Source organism: Geotrypetes seraphini, chromosome 19, assembly GCF_902459505.1.
Source record: "Geotrypetes seraphini chromosome 19, aGeoSer1.1, whole genome shotgun sequence".
NCBI lineage: Eukaryota > Metazoa > Chordata > Amphibia > Gymnophiona > Dermophiidae > Geotrypetes > Geotrypetes seraphini.
In genome coordinates this window covers 38,965,206-38,982,340 of record NC_047102.1, presented here as the reverse complement: position 1 = coordinate 38,982,340, position 17,135 = coordinate 38,965,206, and the positions used below count along the sequence as shown (strand labels likewise).

The 17,135-nt window shown below is 43.5% G+C and overlaps 2 protein-coding genes across 3 annotated transcripts in view; one reads left to right on the top strand and one right to left on the bottom strand.

Moving 5' to 3' along the window:
* LOC117352262 overlaps positions 1 to 17,135 on the bottom strand; it is an 80,392-nt gene that overhangs the window by 3,629 nt on the left and 59,628 nt on the right. The window lies entirely within an intron of this gene.
* VWCE (von Willebrand factor C and EGF domains) overlaps positions 1 to 17,135 on the top strand; it is a 79,244-nt gene that overhangs the window by 26,288 nt on the left and 35,821 nt on the right. For both annotated transcript variants that reach the window (XM_033928603.1, XM_033928604.1), the window contains 7 exons: positions 1,283 to 1,411; positions 2,856 to 2,999; positions 3,541 to 4,112; positions 4,376 to 4,466; positions 8,314 to 8,396; positions 8,698 to 8,785; positions 15,526 to 15,611. In XM_033928603.1, coding sequence (XP_033784494.1) covers positions 1,283 to 1,411; positions 2,856 to 2,999; positions 3,541 to 4,112; positions 4,376 to 4,466; positions 8,314 to 8,396; positions 8,698 to 8,785; positions 15,526 to 15,611 — 1,193 coding nt within the window. The remainder of the gene's footprint in view (positions 1 to 1,282; positions 1,412 to 2,855; positions 3,000 to 3,540; positions 4,113 to 4,375; positions 4,467 to 8,313; positions 8,397 to 8,697; positions 8,786 to 15,525; positions 15,612 to 17,135) is intronic.

The window sequence follows — 17,135 nt, the reverse complement described above, 5'->3', positions numbered from 1 at the left end:
AAGAAACATTAACCCCCTCTTCTATTAAACGGTGCTAGCAGTTTATTTTTTTTTTTTTAATTTCTATACCGTTTTTTTCCAAAACGGTTTACAAGGAGTTACATACATAAAATATTAAGAGTCTATACAAAATAAAAATAAAAACAGACAAATTCAGTCTTACATAAAATCAATCGCTCAAAGAAATGCATCTACAAATAGTCGGGTCTTTCACATTTTCCTAAATGAATTCCTCTCTCCACATTTTCGAATCTGGCCAACAAGGCCATTCCACAACTTGACTCCTGCACATGTGAAAGTCATGGCATTTGTTTCCACATATTTAGGGTTAGCCTTTGTTTTCAGCAATGCGGCACTTTCGAAATGCAGGGATCGTTGTAGCGCAGAGGGCTGCGCTGCTCCTAACGCTCATAGGAACTCTTAGCATCGGGAGCAGCGTGGGCCATTCAGCGCGGCTCACCGTGCTAAAAATTGCTAGCGCAGATTAATAGGAGGCCCTAAATGGGCAAACACGGAAGGAAGGGTAAAATAATAGCCTAAAAAAGGCTAAGTTTGTTGTTCTGTGGAGATGTTAATTATTTTACTGTACGGACCCAATGTTTGCCAGTAGCTTCAGCTCTGGAATGCGTCATTGAAAAGGAAACTTTTGAGAGAGTTTTTAAACTTGTCTAATCGTGTTTAAGCTCTAATAAAGGAAGGCTAGTGATTTCAAGTTTGCGGCGTGGTTACCGAAAAAAATTTCTGTTCTTCTCGTACTGATTATTTTCAAAGATGGGATGGTCAGGAGATTTTGATCAGTGGATCTGAGAGACCTTGACGGTGTGTAAGGGGTGAGGAGCTTATCTAGGAAGATTAATTGTTTTTCTTGATGGATTGTGGATGTTAACCGTGCCAGTTTAAAAGTACAGTAAAACCTTGGTTTGCGAGCATAATTCGTTCCAGAAGCATGCTTGTAATCCAAAGCACTCGTATATCAAAGCGAATTTCCCCATAGGAAATAATGGCAACTCAGACGATTCGTTCCACAACCCAAAAACTTTAATACTTTAGAACAGTCACTACACTCCCGCAGCGTCAGTGAGAGAAGAACCATCGGCTCAGTTGTGATGTGTGTATACTGTAAGTACTTGTATTGCAAGACATTATATCAAGTTAAAATTTAACAAAATGTTTTGCTTGTTTTGCAAAACACTTGCAAACCAAGTTACTTGCAATCCATGGTCAAATTTTTTTGAGTTCATGATGATTTTATAGCTGTGTGTTTTTGTTTGACCTGCTGCAGATATGAACGAGTGCAGATGGCTGGAGGAACCTCTGCTTTGCCAGCACACTTGCCACAACACTTTTGGAAGCTTCTTCTGTTCTTGCCGGGCTGGTTTCTTGCTCAGCGCTGACGGGGTATCTTGTGACGGTAAGGAGCTGTGTGGGGACAGAGCACAAGCCCTCACTTTCTAACGAATCCTAATAAATTCATAGTTACGCACAGTGGCGTAGTAAGGGGGGTGGCAGGAGGGTGGGCTGCCCCGGGCGCCATGTCGGGGGAGGGCACCGGCACCTCTCCACCCCGCCTCATCCCACTCCTTGCCACGCGGGTGCCCCTTCCCCTGCACCTCTAGTTGTTCACTGCTGCAAGCAGCAACGTCAACATGCTCCTCACGACTACAGTGTCTCTCCCGCCGACGTTGCTTCTGGGTGCCGCGCAGAGGAAGTGACATCAGCAGGAGAGACGACAGTGTCGCAAGGAGTGTGTTGGAGTTCTTTTTGCTCGTGGTGGTGAACAACTAGAGGTGGGGGGAAGGGAAGGGGGGGCGCACATGCGGCAGGGGGAGCGGGGAAGGAGCGGGGGGACATCACTGCCCCGGGCATCTCTATAAGTTAGGTGTGAAAGTTGGCACCAAGCCAAGGGCCCATCCGTGCATCAATCATGTGCAGCCCCTTCGCAATTGTGCAACAAAGTACTTATGCACTATCCTATAGACTATTACTAGTGCATTTCAGCACGTAAATGGTGCCAGTTGTTGCATTTTTGCATGCAAAGAAAGGTAACTGCATGCACACAGTTAAAGGATTGCTTTTTAAATGGTAGATCTGATGACCATATTCTGATATATATATATATATCTATAGATCCTTCCCCTCGCTAAAAGGCATTTCCCACACAGGAAAGCTAGGGACCTCCCTCCACTTCAAAATCACTGAGCTCTGGAACAACCTTACCTCCCCTCTTCGGAACTTGAGCTCTCTCCAAGTTTTCTGCAAACATCTGAAAACCTGGCTTTTCTCAAAAAATGTAAGTCTGCCTCCAACTTAGGAATCAAGGAAACTCTTATATCTTGGCATCCCAAGTCCTCTAAATTTTCTTCACACTTCTACCTCTAACCCTCTCTTGTAGTTCCTTCCTATTTCTCCTACTGTAAACCGCATCGAGCTCTACGAACGTGGAGATGATGCGGTATACAAACCTAAGGATTAGATTAGATTAGATTAGAAATAGAAGAAGATCTATCTATCTATCTATATCAGAATATGGTCATCAGATCTACCATTTAAAAAGCAATCCTTTAACTGTGTGCATGCAATTACCTTTCTTTGCATGCAAAAATGCAACAATTGGCACCATTTACGTGCTGAAATGCAGGAATCTAGTCTTTGTTTTCTAGATTCCTAGGTAACTAATTTCGGTCTCATGCATATTTATTGTGGATATCCCGAAAGCATGATTGGCTGAGTGTGGTTTGGAGCCCCTGGCCTAGAGAGAACCCTTCTGAAGATAGTATGATAACAGAATTCATTCTGAAAAGAAGGTGCAGAGATCCGTGTACTTATTTGTATGTCTGGTCTTATTTTCTTTAAAGATGTGGATGAGTGCTCCCCCTTGCCTGACCACTTCCTCTCCATTTCTTCTCCTTGTCAGCAAATATGCACCAATACAGCTGGAAGCTACCTCTGTTCTTGCCACAAGGGTTACCAGCTGGCACTGGATGGACACACATGCCAAGGTATGTACAGAGTAAAACTTGTCTGTGAGTGGGAGTAGGATTAGAGGTAGAAGCCAGGAGAAACAAGTTGAGGCAGTGAAAACTGTGGGACTAAAGCACCATCTACTGGGCATAACTAAAATCCTACTGTTGCTGATTAATAATTATTTGAAGATGTTTTTGAGGGAGCATTACGGTGCCTCATTTTATCTACGAGTTAAATGTTTTACAATAAAAACTAATAAAGTCTTAATGTGGTGGTAAAAATAATTTAAATATCTGTTAAAAGCATATGGAAGTTGCTGCATTTCTATTCTACGAGGGGCCACTGAAAGGTTCTCAGCCCGACCAACAAAGTTGGGGCATTCTCTATCGAGGGCTAGACACGTAGACACTTTTTTTGTTCCTATATTTTTCCACCAAGCTCCGAGGAACTAGTCATCGATAGAGACTGCCCCAACTTTGTCATCTGGGCTGAAAACTTTTCAGTGGCCCCTCGTACCTTTATATGAGGAGTGAAGAAAGACAATTTTTTCCTAAGTGACTTCTTTTTTCTTTCCAGAGTTTCCTGATATGATCATTGCACCAGCTCCCATTCTAAGCTCTCAGCAGTATCGTTCTAAAACTCTTCTTACCCCCCTCGACTCCACATTGATAATTCAGCTACCATTATCTTCATTATCAGCCCCAACCTCTACAGTCTCTAGTGACTCCTTGCCCCCTCTTAATATCTCTTCAGTCCCAGCCTTGGCAATTCTGCCCACATCCCCTTCTCATCAGGAATCTATGGCCTCATCATTTGCCCCACCATCCACATCCTCATCCTCCACCCTCTCTTCTACAGTCTTTCCAACTCCTAAGCCAACTTCTGGAGCTCTACCCTCTTTACCAAAACTTACTGCCACATCCTATGTCCCACTGGCACAAAATACCTCAATGATGTCACTCAAGGATAAATTACAACCTACCCCATTCTTGTTGCATCTTCCCTTCATGTCGCCCTCATCTCAAAGCCCTTCTGCTCATTCATACACTTCTACCACATCCTCCTCCTCCTTCTGCTGGTATCGGGGGGCAATGTACCACTCGGGCAGTAATTGGACGGAACCAGGATGTTTAGACTGCTTCTGTCAGGTATGTAAACTTTGTCCTTATTGGCTAATGTGGAATTATTCTACTTTATCTTCTTCAATTCACGGTCTTTGTGGACGTCAGTTTTGAATCTGAAAAGAATCCAGGGTTGTGATATCACTAGTGGCAGCAAGGTATAGGGTAGAATTTGTAGATTCATAGAGTTCTGACAGTGGCTGCAGCAATAATGTTTTAACTATTGCCTATGTTCTACCTTGTAAATGATTTTATTTTTTAACCTAAAAAAATGTCTTGTGCCCTTTTAGGAAGGACGGGTGTTCTGTGAGGATGTTAAGTGTAATGTGTCCTGCTCCCACCCAGTTCCCATGCAACAGAAATGTTGTCCATTATGCGATGGTGAGCGACCTGTATTTTGGACTATGATAGTCAACAACTTTTCAAATCATTTCCTATTTCTAAGTTACAAATTAAATAGCTGTACTCTGTAAACAGCACACCACAGGGGTTATCATTATCACCAATCCTTGCTAACATCTTTTTATCAACAATTATTCAAAGATTTACTCATGAAAATGGGAAATACATGGTAATGTGAAATTTGTTTTATTGTAATAATTTTTAATTTGGACTTTTTCTTTAGAATGTGTGTGTTAAGTATATCCTATCATGACTATGGATTTCTGACCATTTAAAATTTATATATGTGGTTCTTAAACCTGTCCTGGGGGGACCCCTAGCCAATCGGGTTTTCAAGATATCCCTAATATGGGAGTATGTGGCGCAGTGGTTAGACCTACAGCCTCAGCACCCTGAGGTTGTGGGTTCAAATCCCACGCTGCTCCTTGTGATCCTGGGAAAGTCACTTGATCCCCCATTTCCTCAGGTACATTAAAGTGTGAGCCTACCAGGACAGCTAGGGACAAATGCTTGAGTACCTGAATGTGAACCACTTAATAATAATAACAGTTTATAAACCGCAGGACCGTGAAGTTCTATGCGGTTTACAATGATTATAAATGTTACAGATTGAGTAGAATTAACATAGTTAATATCTATTGATTAACAGTTCTAGAGATCAGTTATTGTGGGAGAGATTGTGCAAATCAGTTTCCTATGTACTTTAAGAACAGATATGTTTTCAGGTCTTCTAAATTCCCCATATTGGCAAGTGTAAGTAATTGTTTTTGCATCAGAACTTAAGCAATGCCTCCGCTGGGTCAGACCTGAGGTCCATCGCGCCCAGCAGTCCGCTCACGCGGTGGCCCAACAGGTCCAGGACCTAGAAACATAGAAATAGACGGCAGATAAGGGCCACGGCCCATCCAGTCTGCCCACCCTAATGACCCTCCCCTACTTTTACCTTGTGAATAGATCCCACGTGTCGATTGCATTTGGCCTTAAAATCAGGCACGCAGCTGGCCTCAATCATCTGAAGTGGAAGACTATTCCAGCGATCAACTACCCTTTCAGTAAAAAAGAACTTCCTGTTGTCACCTCGCAGTTTCCCGCCCCTGATTTTCCACGGATGCCCTCTTGTTGCCGAGGGACCCTTGAAAAAGAAGACCTCTTCCTCTGCCTCGATGCGGCCCGTGAGATATTTGAACGTCTCGATCATGTCTCCCCTCTCTCTGCGCTCCTCGAGCGAGTATAGCTGTAATTTTTCTAACCATTCCTCGTACGGGAGACCCTTAAGTCCCGAGACCAGTAAATTTCTATCTATACCTCTCTATCCCCTTTTCCAGCAGGAATTTGTCCAATCCTTTCTTAAACCCATAATGCTGCTTGATAAGAGAGAGGATGTTGGTGATGTCTTTTAAATTTACATCCTCTAACCAGGGGAGAAACAAAATTCAAGTTTGAGCTTCTCTTATATCTATTGGTTGAAAATGAGAATAGGTCAGTTATGTATTTGGGGGCTTGGCCGAATAGTACCTTAAAGCAAAAGCAGCCATATTTAAACTTCACACATGCCTCCATCGGCAGCCAATGCAGGAGTCGGTAGGAGGGAGTTATATGATCGAACTTCTTCAACCCGAAGATCAGCCTGACTGCCGCATTCTGCGCTTGTTGTAATCGCTGCTTATTCTTCTGGGAAATAGCCAGATAGGCGATATTGCAGTAATCCAGTTGGCTTAGTACAGGTTTAAGAACCACTGACCTAGAACAAAAAAGGCTGGGGTGATATATCTAATTGTATTAAACTGTAACATAACATATTGGCTGATCAGCCAGTGATGGTCGGCATTTTTTAAATGCTTATTGTTGCTGGCTAAATTAGCCCTGGCTATTTAGGCACTGAAACTGAATATCTGGGCCTAATTGTTTTAGCAGTGGCTGCCGGAGCTTATGTGTGTCCCAGCCGAAGTTTTGCTGCAACCCACAAAAGACATTTTATATGGATCCCATCTGGATATCTGTCAGGACCCGCATAAAATTATTTGCACAGATGATAATACCCCTCTTTCGGATCCCCCTTCCCACCCCTTGGAGCAGCATACTTCCCCCCTTAAAATCACCGTCCTGCCACCTGGACCTTCACAATCCCTTCTTGACCCAGTCCTCCATTCCCCCCTCCCCCAGTGAACATCTAAAGTGCCCTGGGCTCCTGCAGATCGACCTAGCTAATCCCTGCTGGTCTAGAGGGAAACGGGCAAGAGTGATGCCCACTCCTGCCTGGCATCGCCTGCTATTCAAAATGGTTGCCTGGATATCTAGTAGCACCCTTGCTGTACTTCAAGTACTATGAAAACTTCAGGTATCTAATTCAGAACAGGACGTTTTGCAAAGGGGAAGAAGGTAGCAGGAGATGAAGCTGCCCCGATTGGTGACACTGGCCAAAGGTTAGAAGCCTGCAGAGTAGAGGTGTGAGAAGAGAGAGGGTGGGGTACAGGGAAGGAAAAGTGATACCGGACCATGTGCAGAGAGAGATGCCACACCTATGTGTGGCAGTGGAGGGGGGGGGTAGAAAAGGAAAAAGAAATGCCAGATCACGGGGGAGGGGGAGAGATGTCAGATCTCAGGTGATAGAGGAAGACAGATTACAATTCAAGGTAGGTAGGGGAGGAAGAAAGAGCTTGGATATGGGAGTGGGGGAGAGAGAGGAAAAGGTGCTGAAACCATGGGGAGAGAGAGGAAAAGGTGCTGGGATGTGGGGTGTGAGTGAAGGGAAAAAAACACATATAAAACCAGACCTGGGGTGGATGGGAAGAGATGCTGGACCTACAGTTAGGGAGGGGGGGAGAGAGAGAGAAAAAAAGAGAGAGACATTATCTAAGATAGAACAGGGGCAGGGAAAAGATACTGGCCCTGGGGTGAGGAGTGCAGGTGAAAGGGAAGGAAGGGAGGCATGAAAAGTTGGATACAGGGAAGCACAGAGACATAGAAGGAATGATGGTGAACATGGACAGAGAAGAATTATCAAATGGATAGGAAACCCTGGAAAGAGAAAAAAATTGATGGGGCTGTATAGGGGGGAAGGGAGATAGAGCAGACGATGAATGGGACTGGGGGGAGAAGGGGAACAGAGCAGAAAATGGGGAAAGAGAGCATGGAATTATGGATGGGAGAGATGGAGTATGAATTTTGAGTGGGGGTATGCTGATGGGTTGAGAGAATAAATGAGGGTGTGAAATGGGAGGTAATAGAAAAGGGATCAAGTGGGAGGATGGACTGATACAGTGTGTGAATAACTTGGAAGAATGAAGAGAGGATGAGAGGCATTGAAAAAGGTGTGGGGAGGGGTGAACTGGAAAGGGATATGAGAGGAAGGGAATTAGTCAAGGAAGGGGTTGAGTGAGGACAGATATTGGGTTAATAAGATGGTTAGAGGCAATAGGTGGTAGAGTGGAGGGTAAGAGAAGAATGGCCTGAAGGCCAGGGAAGGAAGGAAAGACGGGAATGAAGGTGGGGACTGGTGAGGGGATGAGATGTGAAGGTTAGGTGAAGGCTGAGAGAGTGAGAATGGAAATGGGGGGACTAGGAAGCGTGTGAAAGATGGGAGGGAAATAGAAAAGTGGGGAAGGAGAGAGACCGAGGGAGCAATGGGAAAAGCCAATGTTTAATTCGGTCATGTACTTGTTTATATGGCTATGTTATATCGCTAAATATACTGTACATAATTTGTTATGCAGTTTTAATTTGCTGTTTCCTGCATAGCGCACTTTGTGGAACAGAGGGGTTATAATACAATTTGAGCAAACTTTTACCATTCATTTGGGGAAGCTTTCATTGGTCTCTGTTTCAGGTTGTCTCTATGAAGGAGTCCCCAGAGTGGATGGAGAGGTGTTTTCTCTCTCTGCCGATAATTGTACTGTCTGCATATGTCTTGTAAGTATGAGAAAACATACACGATTTCCTGTATAAACAGCCCTCATTAATTTTTATGGCTCATAACTTTAAGGGGAAAATGCTTTGAGTAAACTAAACTAAACCTCAGGCTTACATACCGCATCTTCTCTGTAACAACAGAGCTCGGCATGGTTTACAAAAGATTAGAAGAGAGAACAAGTACCTCGAGACCTGAATAAACTCATGTCAACTGTTCTGAGCTCTCCTAGAACGGTATAGAAAATTGAATGAATAAATAAAAAGATTCAGTGGTTTTGGATTTTTTTTTTCCCTCCCCCAGGCTGGAAATGTGACCTGTATCTCCCCAGAGTGTCCTCCGGTCACATGTCCTCACCCTTTTTTATCAGACTGCTGCCTTCAATGCCCAGGTTGGTGACTCAGTAATAAGATAATTTCTCAACAATGGGAGAAAATGGTCTAATTGCTTTTTATTGACAAATGTAACATATGTGAAAGGGGCTCGTTGTAACTTATTAGACCATTCGTTAGAAGGACAAACTTGATCAGACTGTGCACGGTTTGAGGTAATTTGGCACTTGAATGCTTTGCACTGAGCACCAGCTTCATGGTGCCAAGAGTCTGTTATAGAGTACTAGTGAAAGTTGGCATCAAGGCATCGAATTTAGGTAAGACTTTAGATCTATGGCTGTAGTAAATCGGCACGCCTAAGTGCTCCACACTTTTTGCTGGATTCTATGTATGGTGAACAGATTTGCACACCGAAATGTGTGCACGTGCCCAAGATGCATGCACAAATTAATTGAATGAGCTCTGACCCATCAATACGAGGAGGTGCTGAAAAGTTCTCAGCCCAACCAACTTCCTAAATTCTGAGCGTTGTTTCTTCACTGTCGTTGAAAAGAATGTTATTTTATTTTGCAAGGTGCCAATTTGCAGAATTGTAATGCTATGTTTTGACATTGTTTCGGATCATTGATTGAATCATGTCAATGAAAAGTGTGGAATTTTCAAGTGTGGAACTCCAAGCCCTCATGAAGTTCCTATTCCTGCAGATTAAATCTCCAATGGAAATCCATGAATGTATGATGCAGACATTGAATGACAAATCCCCATCATACTCCACAGTGAAGAAGTGGTGTGTAAACTTTCAGTGAGGAGATTTCAAGATTGAAGATGCAGCAAGATCTGGGAGGCCTGAAACAGTGTCAACTCCTGAAATTGTTGACCATGTCCATGACCTGATTTTAACAGATCAGTGAATATTGGCTAAAACAATTGGTGAGACACTACAGATATTGTGGCCACCACTATAGCCCAGGGCAGGGCTCTGCAGTAATTTTGATGGCTACAACAAACTGCATTAGCGTGTGACCCGACATGGAGCCACCCTGCAGGACTGGATTTTTCAACCGAACTCACAATTAATTCAAACAAAAATAAAGCCTCAATCCTAGGGCTGTTTAGAAAAATAGCTCTTTTTACTTGAATCGTTAAGGCAGGTAAGTACTTCCTCCAACTTTGTAACATCAGTTAGGGCTTCTTATAGCATTAAAGAGAACAAAAACAAAACTGCCAAAAAGGGCAAGAAACTAAAGCAGTCCATAATGAAGTCTCAACTTTCTTCCCCTGCTTATCAGGTCCCAATGGCTCTGGGGATCCAGCTCTTTGTAGAGCCAGTACTGCCTGCTCCAAAACAGGTATTTTATTCCATCAAAATAAAGTTCAGCATTTAAGTTTCCTCAATTTCCAATCATTAAATGAAATAAAGGAAAGCCTCTGACAAACATATCTGTCTGCCAGGAATAGGAGAGTGAACCAGGTTTTGCTAACATAAAGGCCTTCAGATAGGCTTTCAAAAATTCCCTCCCAAGGTGGCAGCAAAACCTCTCCCCACACACTCCTAGCTTCCTTCCAAAACAACATTCAAGAAAAAACAAAAACAGCACACAAACAGTTCCAAAAGAACCACACTCACTGTTTGTGGATTAAAGCCAAGTCCACCTGCATTGGTTCAAGATAATTGGAATCACAGTCAGCACAAGTCTCTTGGCAGTCCATAGGCTTTTCCTTTGGGAGTAGTAAATCTTCTGCTTGCCCAGCCTCAGCCAGTTCCATCGGTATAGGGCTGTTACTCCTGTTTGCCTCAGGTGAAGCTTTAGGGAGACAAGACCTAAACTTCCTCCCTAACCGGCTTGCTGGTTTGAATGCCACTGCTGGCTTATCTACTCTAGGGGCGTGCCCTGTTCTGAGTGTGTCAGCAGAACTCCAGGGGCCTCTTGAGCTCCCCTGGTGTTGACTTGGACAAAACTCACTCCCTTCATCTTCAGATAAATCTGGCTCCTCCTGGTGGCCACTGGCATTATCCCCCACATTATCATCCTGGGAAATCCTGGCATTTTCCTTCCGGGATTTTACTTTTACTTTATTCCTAAGCTTAGCTGGGACCTTGGCAGAGCCTGGGTCTGACTGGTCACAATATCTAGGGAACATGGGTATATAATTCATGAGCAGCTGGGTATGGGTGCTCAATTGTTTGAATGCTGACGAGAAACGACATCAAGTGGACACTTCCAAGTTGATTTTGCAGCATTTTCAGTGAGTTGGTGCCAACCTTTTGGAACGACTAGTAACTGTTGATGAAACATGGTTACACCACTATGATCCTGAGACAAAACAGTATATGCGATGGCGGCACTCAAGTTTTCCAAGATCAAGGAAATTCAAGACCCAAAAGTCAACATGAAAGCTCATGACCACAGTGTTTTGGGATCAGGAAGGTGTTGTAATGACTGATTATTTTACAAGTGGCCAAACAGTTAATGAAGAATACTACTATAATATGCTGGGCCAATTAAAGGAGGCATTGAAAGAAAAAAAGGAGAGGGAAACTACAGAAAGGAGTTCTCTTTTTGCAAGACAATGTTTGTGCTCACAAGACTGGCAAAATGATGGATGTTTTGATGCAGTTGGGGTTTCATTGCATAGACCATCCACCCTACTCACCAGATCTTGCACCATTTGACTGTTTTCTATTTCCTAGCCTTAAAAAGAGTTTGATAGGGCAACAATTTTCAAGTGATCCAGAGGTGATTGCAGCTGCAGAACAGTATTTCAGTGACCAGACCAGGTATTTTTTGGAAGAGTTAGAGAAACTTCCGACACAATGTGCCAAGTGTGTTGAACTTAGGGGGGAATAACTTGTAAGTTTTCATGGCTCCATGTCATTTCCTTCTTAGTTGGGTTGAGAACTTTTTGGCACCCCCTTGTATTTGGGGAGCTCACCACTAATTATTGATGCCAATTGGCACTATTAAAATTTGCGGGCACATCTAGCTGCATGCTAGGCAGGGAGCCCAGCTCTCATAGCGCAAATCTCAGAAGGGAGTGTAGCCAAAGGAGAGGCATGGCTGTGCTAAGGGCATTCTGAAAAGTTATGCATGAAACCAGTCCAGTGATAGTAATCTGTAAGATACACATGTCAATAGGAGATGGACCTATGTCTCACCCATGCTCCACCCATGTGTATGTACCCTTTGAGGTTATGCACATAAGTATTTTTGTGTTCCCTTTTAGAACAGCATTCTGGTCCCGATTCTACGAGTGGTATCTAACATGTAGGTGCCGAGGAACACAAGTGTCAATCATAGTTGATGCCATTTATAGAATCGCACCTAGCAGCACCTAAAGTGGTCTTAGACATCAGTAGGCATTGAAATCTTAGGTGCGCTCTATTTATGCCAGGGTTTTCTTGGCCTAAATGAGTGCTCCTAAGTCAAAACATGCCCATGATATGTCCCTTAAATGCAAAACACGCCCATGATCTGCACAGTAACTACATCTACTTTCTGGTAGGCACCTTGGAGTAGACGTCTACCTCAAAGTGGTAGGGGCCTAGTATCTAATTAATTGTGAATTATTTACAATTGAATTGCAGTTTTCAATTAATGGCACCAATTAAGGCTTAAGTGCCTAGATCGGCTAGCTGCGCCAATCTGGGCGCTTTAGGCATCATTTATAGAATCAGGGCCTTTGTGTATTTGCCCAGTAAGGCACCTCTTACATATGGAAGGTGCATATGACTTCTTGTTATCTGTTATAGATTTTGTTATAGATTTGCCTTTAGTGGTAGTATGGGCAGTAGAGGATGGCATGGGGACAAATTTTCCCCCATCCCCGCGAGGATTCATTTCCCCGTCCCGTCTCCGTGAGTTCTTTTCATGTCCCTGCCCCATTCCTGCAAGCTCCATCCTCGTCTGCACAAGCCTCAAACCCTTTAAAATCATAAGCGTTCGAGGCTTGTGTGGTTAAGGCAGAGCTTACAGGAATGGGGCAGGGACAAGGACAAAACTCACGGGGACAGGGAAAAATCTGTCCTCGTGTCATTCTCTAACGGGCAGTAGGAATGTGCACAGGGCCAAAGTTTTCAGTACATTTGGCAATTTCCCCTTGTTTTGGCTCATGGCTAATAAAAAAAAAGTTGAATATGCTTTAAATCTTTTTAAACATACATGAGTGATCCGCACTAGTCAACGTAAGAACTATCACAGTACAATGCCAGAGTTCAAACTGAATAATATTTATATATGGACCCTCGGATGGTATAAATCAATAACAGATCCAGTCACAATAATTGTCGAATCAATCATTGGTCCAATAACCATATTCTAATAGAAACTTTTTTTAATCATACATCCAAATGTGTCAAATTCACTACTAGTTATTTTATTTGATATACGGCAATTATTAACAAAAAAGTCAAATCAAAACAGTTAACAATAGATAAAAATCAAAGGGAAATAATAAAAAAAAACAACAACAATAAAATAAACACAACAGGGAAATGTACGCTGTACAATTAACAATACTAGACACAAAGTGACAATCAAGGGCAGGAAAGGTTTACAGTATCAAGAGGTAAAAATAAATAAGGTAAGAACAGGAGGATGGGGGAAAATGTGAGAAGAAGAAAGCAAAAGGAAGAACTAAACTGAAGCTTAAGAAATCACTTATCTTTGAGTTCTTTAGCACAGTGGTTCCCAACCCTGTCCTGGAGGAACACCAGGCCAATTGGGTTTTCAGGCTAGCCCTAATGAATATGCATGAAGCAAATTTGCATGCCTATCACTTCCATCATATGCAAATCTCTCTCATGCATATTCATTAGGGCTAGCCTGAAAACCCGATTGGCCTGGTGTTCCTCCAGGACAGGGTTGGGAATCACTGCTTTAGCAGCAACAGGCCATGCTCATGCAAAACTAGCCTCCAGCATAATGTTATGTTTCGCCAATTCCAGATGCATCAGGGAGGACCATTCTGCAATGAGTTCCAAACTGCCATCAAGAAAGTCCAAAAAGTTACTTACCACTCACACAAATGGTATTCACAAACATGCTGCATTCAAAATGGCTCCCGTGTCGGACATCATCTTATATGAACATAGGGCAGCCAATAGAATTAAATCAGAGACATCCAATCAAGTTTCTCATTCGGTCCACGAGGCGCTACAGCGTCCAAGTCATATATCCAACATTAAGGACTCCTTTTATCAAGCTGCGCTAGCGAGGTTGACGCACGCGATGTTTCATCACGCATTAACCCCCGCACTGGCCTAAAAACTACCGCCTGATCAAGGGAGGCGGTAGCGGCTAGCGCGGCCGGCGGTTTAGCGTGCGGTATTCCGCATGTTAAACCGCTAGCACGGCTTGATAAAAGGAGCCCCAAGTATCCTGTCGTAAATCTTTTTGAGTCCCACTAACTAAGCTGGTTATTTCTTCTAACTTGGAATCACATATAGCTCATAAATACCTCTTATTCCAAGTGATAAATATCTTGCGATATATGGTTCAACCACTCTTAAAAGCTATAAATTTCATAACTTTACTGAAGCTTCGGTCCTCAGAAACACCACTCATCGCTCAAATATTTATCATAGCGATAAGCTTGACGTGTTTTCTCCTCACTGGCCCACTTTTTTTTAATCCTATTTGGATTTCAATATTTAAAGTGCAATAGTTTCAAAGTGCTTAAAAAGTGCCTTAAAGTGCTTCTAGTCAAATGCTTTTACATATGTACTAAAGGTTTATGACTTATCTTAGTTTTTATGATAGGGAAAACTCGGTAAAGTTATGAAATTTATAGTTATTAAGAGTGGTTGAATCGTATCACAATGGATATTTATCACTTGGAATAAGAGGTAAATCTTTTTGAGGCACGCCAATTACTTAGGGGCCCTTTTAATAAGCCACTGTAAAAAGTGACAGTAATGCTCCCTTATGTGTGTCTTTCCTGAGTGCTAGTGCCGTTTTTAACACAGCAGGAAAATGGGCGATTTTCTATTTTCAGAATTAGTGGCCATGTGCTAATAGAGCCTAGCACACGATCCCATACTTCCACCCCTTTTTGTAGGTGGTAAGGTCTCTTGCACTAATTCTGCACTAATCAGCGTGGGATAATGTAGACGAGGTGACTTTGGACATTTCACAAAGGCATCCAGTTATGAAATTACGCCCTAACTATTCAGAACTTCCAAGGAATTACTAAGTTGCAGCTGGAAGTGGCATGTGCTTACCGAAGCTTAAAAGGATTTACCTCACGGCATGCTCAGGTGTCCTGTGGTAAGCTCCAGGTTGGCACGCACACACCACGCAATAAAAAAATTATTTTTATTTTTACCACAGAGGAGGGCGTGTCTGGGGGGAGGGGGCAGGGAGTAAGTGTGTCTGCAGTACAGCACAGCTGCATGGCCGTATGCCAACTGATTAGCACAAACACCCTTAACACTTACAAATTAGGACTCATGCACTAATCATTCTTGAATGGCTGCATTAATACAAAAATTCAACAATTAACCGTTTTACTGCTGTGCTAAAAATGGCCTTAGCATGCAGGAAAGTCTGTGTACTCTAATCTTCCGTGTATGAGTCGCACAATCCTATGCAAGCTCTGGTGCACTAGAGTTAGTTTAGCCCCTTAACAATTGTTTCTCTAAGTGTTTGCACTGATTTATAGATTGCTTGAATAATTGTGTAACTGTATTCATTGTAAGATGCTCTGGAGAAAGCCTAACAATATATCACGCTGTTATGTGATTGTTTTCAACGGAGAAGTCGTGCAATAATGAATTGCTACTCTTTAATTCCTTCTACAGCTGAATGTGTTTTTCAAGGTCAGATATTTCCTCATGGAGCTGAGTTCAGCCAGGATGGAGATCAATGCAGAGCTTGTGTTTGTCGGGTATGAATTGTGCATTGTTTCCATAGATCAGGGGTGTCCAACCTGGGGCCCAAGGGCCGCATGCGGCCCCGTGAAGTATTTTGTGCGGCCCCCGGGCGATGTAGTGTTTTCCTCTGCTGCCCCCGGGTGTTTACCGTCTTGCCGGCTCCCTCCTCTATCTTGCTGCAGCATTTGTGCGGCCCCAGAAACATTTTTTTCGCCCAATGCGGCCCAGGGAAGCCAAAAGGTTGGACACCCCTGCCATAGATGGTCATGTGCGATAACATAAAACGTGACGTAATTATAATCTTCTGAACCAGAACAAGACAAAAACAGAGGGTGATGCTAAGGGGCTGATTCTATAAACGGCACCTAAATTGGCTGGCGCCGTCTGCGCGTCAATCACGCTTAGTCGCCGTTTACAGAAACGGGGGGGGGGGGGGAAGCCGGATCACGGGGAGGGATTTGGAACAGTGTCGGATTCCTCAAGGGGGGGGGAGGAGAATGGAGCAGCGCTGGTAGTCTCGTGGGGGGGGGGGGAGGTGGAACCAATCAAAGCAGTTTCCCTTACTTCCTATGGGGAAACTTGCTTTGATATACGAGCAATTTGGTTTACGAGCATGCTTCTGGAACGAATTATGCTCGTAAACCAAGGTTCCACTGTACTTGGGATATTAGAGGGTTAAGTGTAGGGTTACCAGACATCCGGACTTACCCGGGCATGTCCGAGCATCCAGACGGCTTTTCAAAACCCGGTACTTTGGCCAGGTTTTGAAAAGCTTCTTCTTTGGAACTGCATTGGGAGGGCATCTGCGCATGCAACGTGGTCACGCTATCGTGCGGATGCCTTCCCTCCCGATGAGAATAATCATAATCATAATAAAATAATAATAAAAAGGTTGAGGGGCGAGGCTGGGGGCGGAGCTATAGGTCCAGATTATAGTCGACTAAATGACTCGCCCAGAGTCACAAGGAGCAGCAGAGGGAATTGAGGCCTGTTCTTAGCCCCACTGCACTAACCATTAGGCTAGGACAGGGGTAGGCAATTCCGGTCCTCGAGAGCCGGAGCCAGGTCAGGTTTTCAGGATCTCCACCATAAATATGCATGAGATGGATTTGCATCTCAAGGAGGCAGTGCATGCAAATCCATCTCATACATATTCATGGTGGAGATCCTGAAAACCTGACCTGGCTCCGGCTCTCGAGGACCGGAATTGCCTACCCCTGGGCTAGGAGTAGAAGAAACAGAAGTGTTACAGTTCCTAACTCAGCAGCTCAGTCTGTTTAATAGATTCGCCCAGATTTTCTGTGGCATCGCACAAGATCCAGGAGCTGAACACAAAAACAAAATCCAACAGATCTGCAGAAGGGCACATTAGATAGAAAACAAAAAAGGAACTGCAGACACCTGCACACTGACCTGTATGTGCAGAGCAATTTGTGTGTTTCTTTAATTAACGTTGCTTGCTTCTTGTACAGGTGTCTGCAGTGCCTTGTTTTATTTTGTATCTACCATCACACAAAATCCCCCCACAACTGACAAAA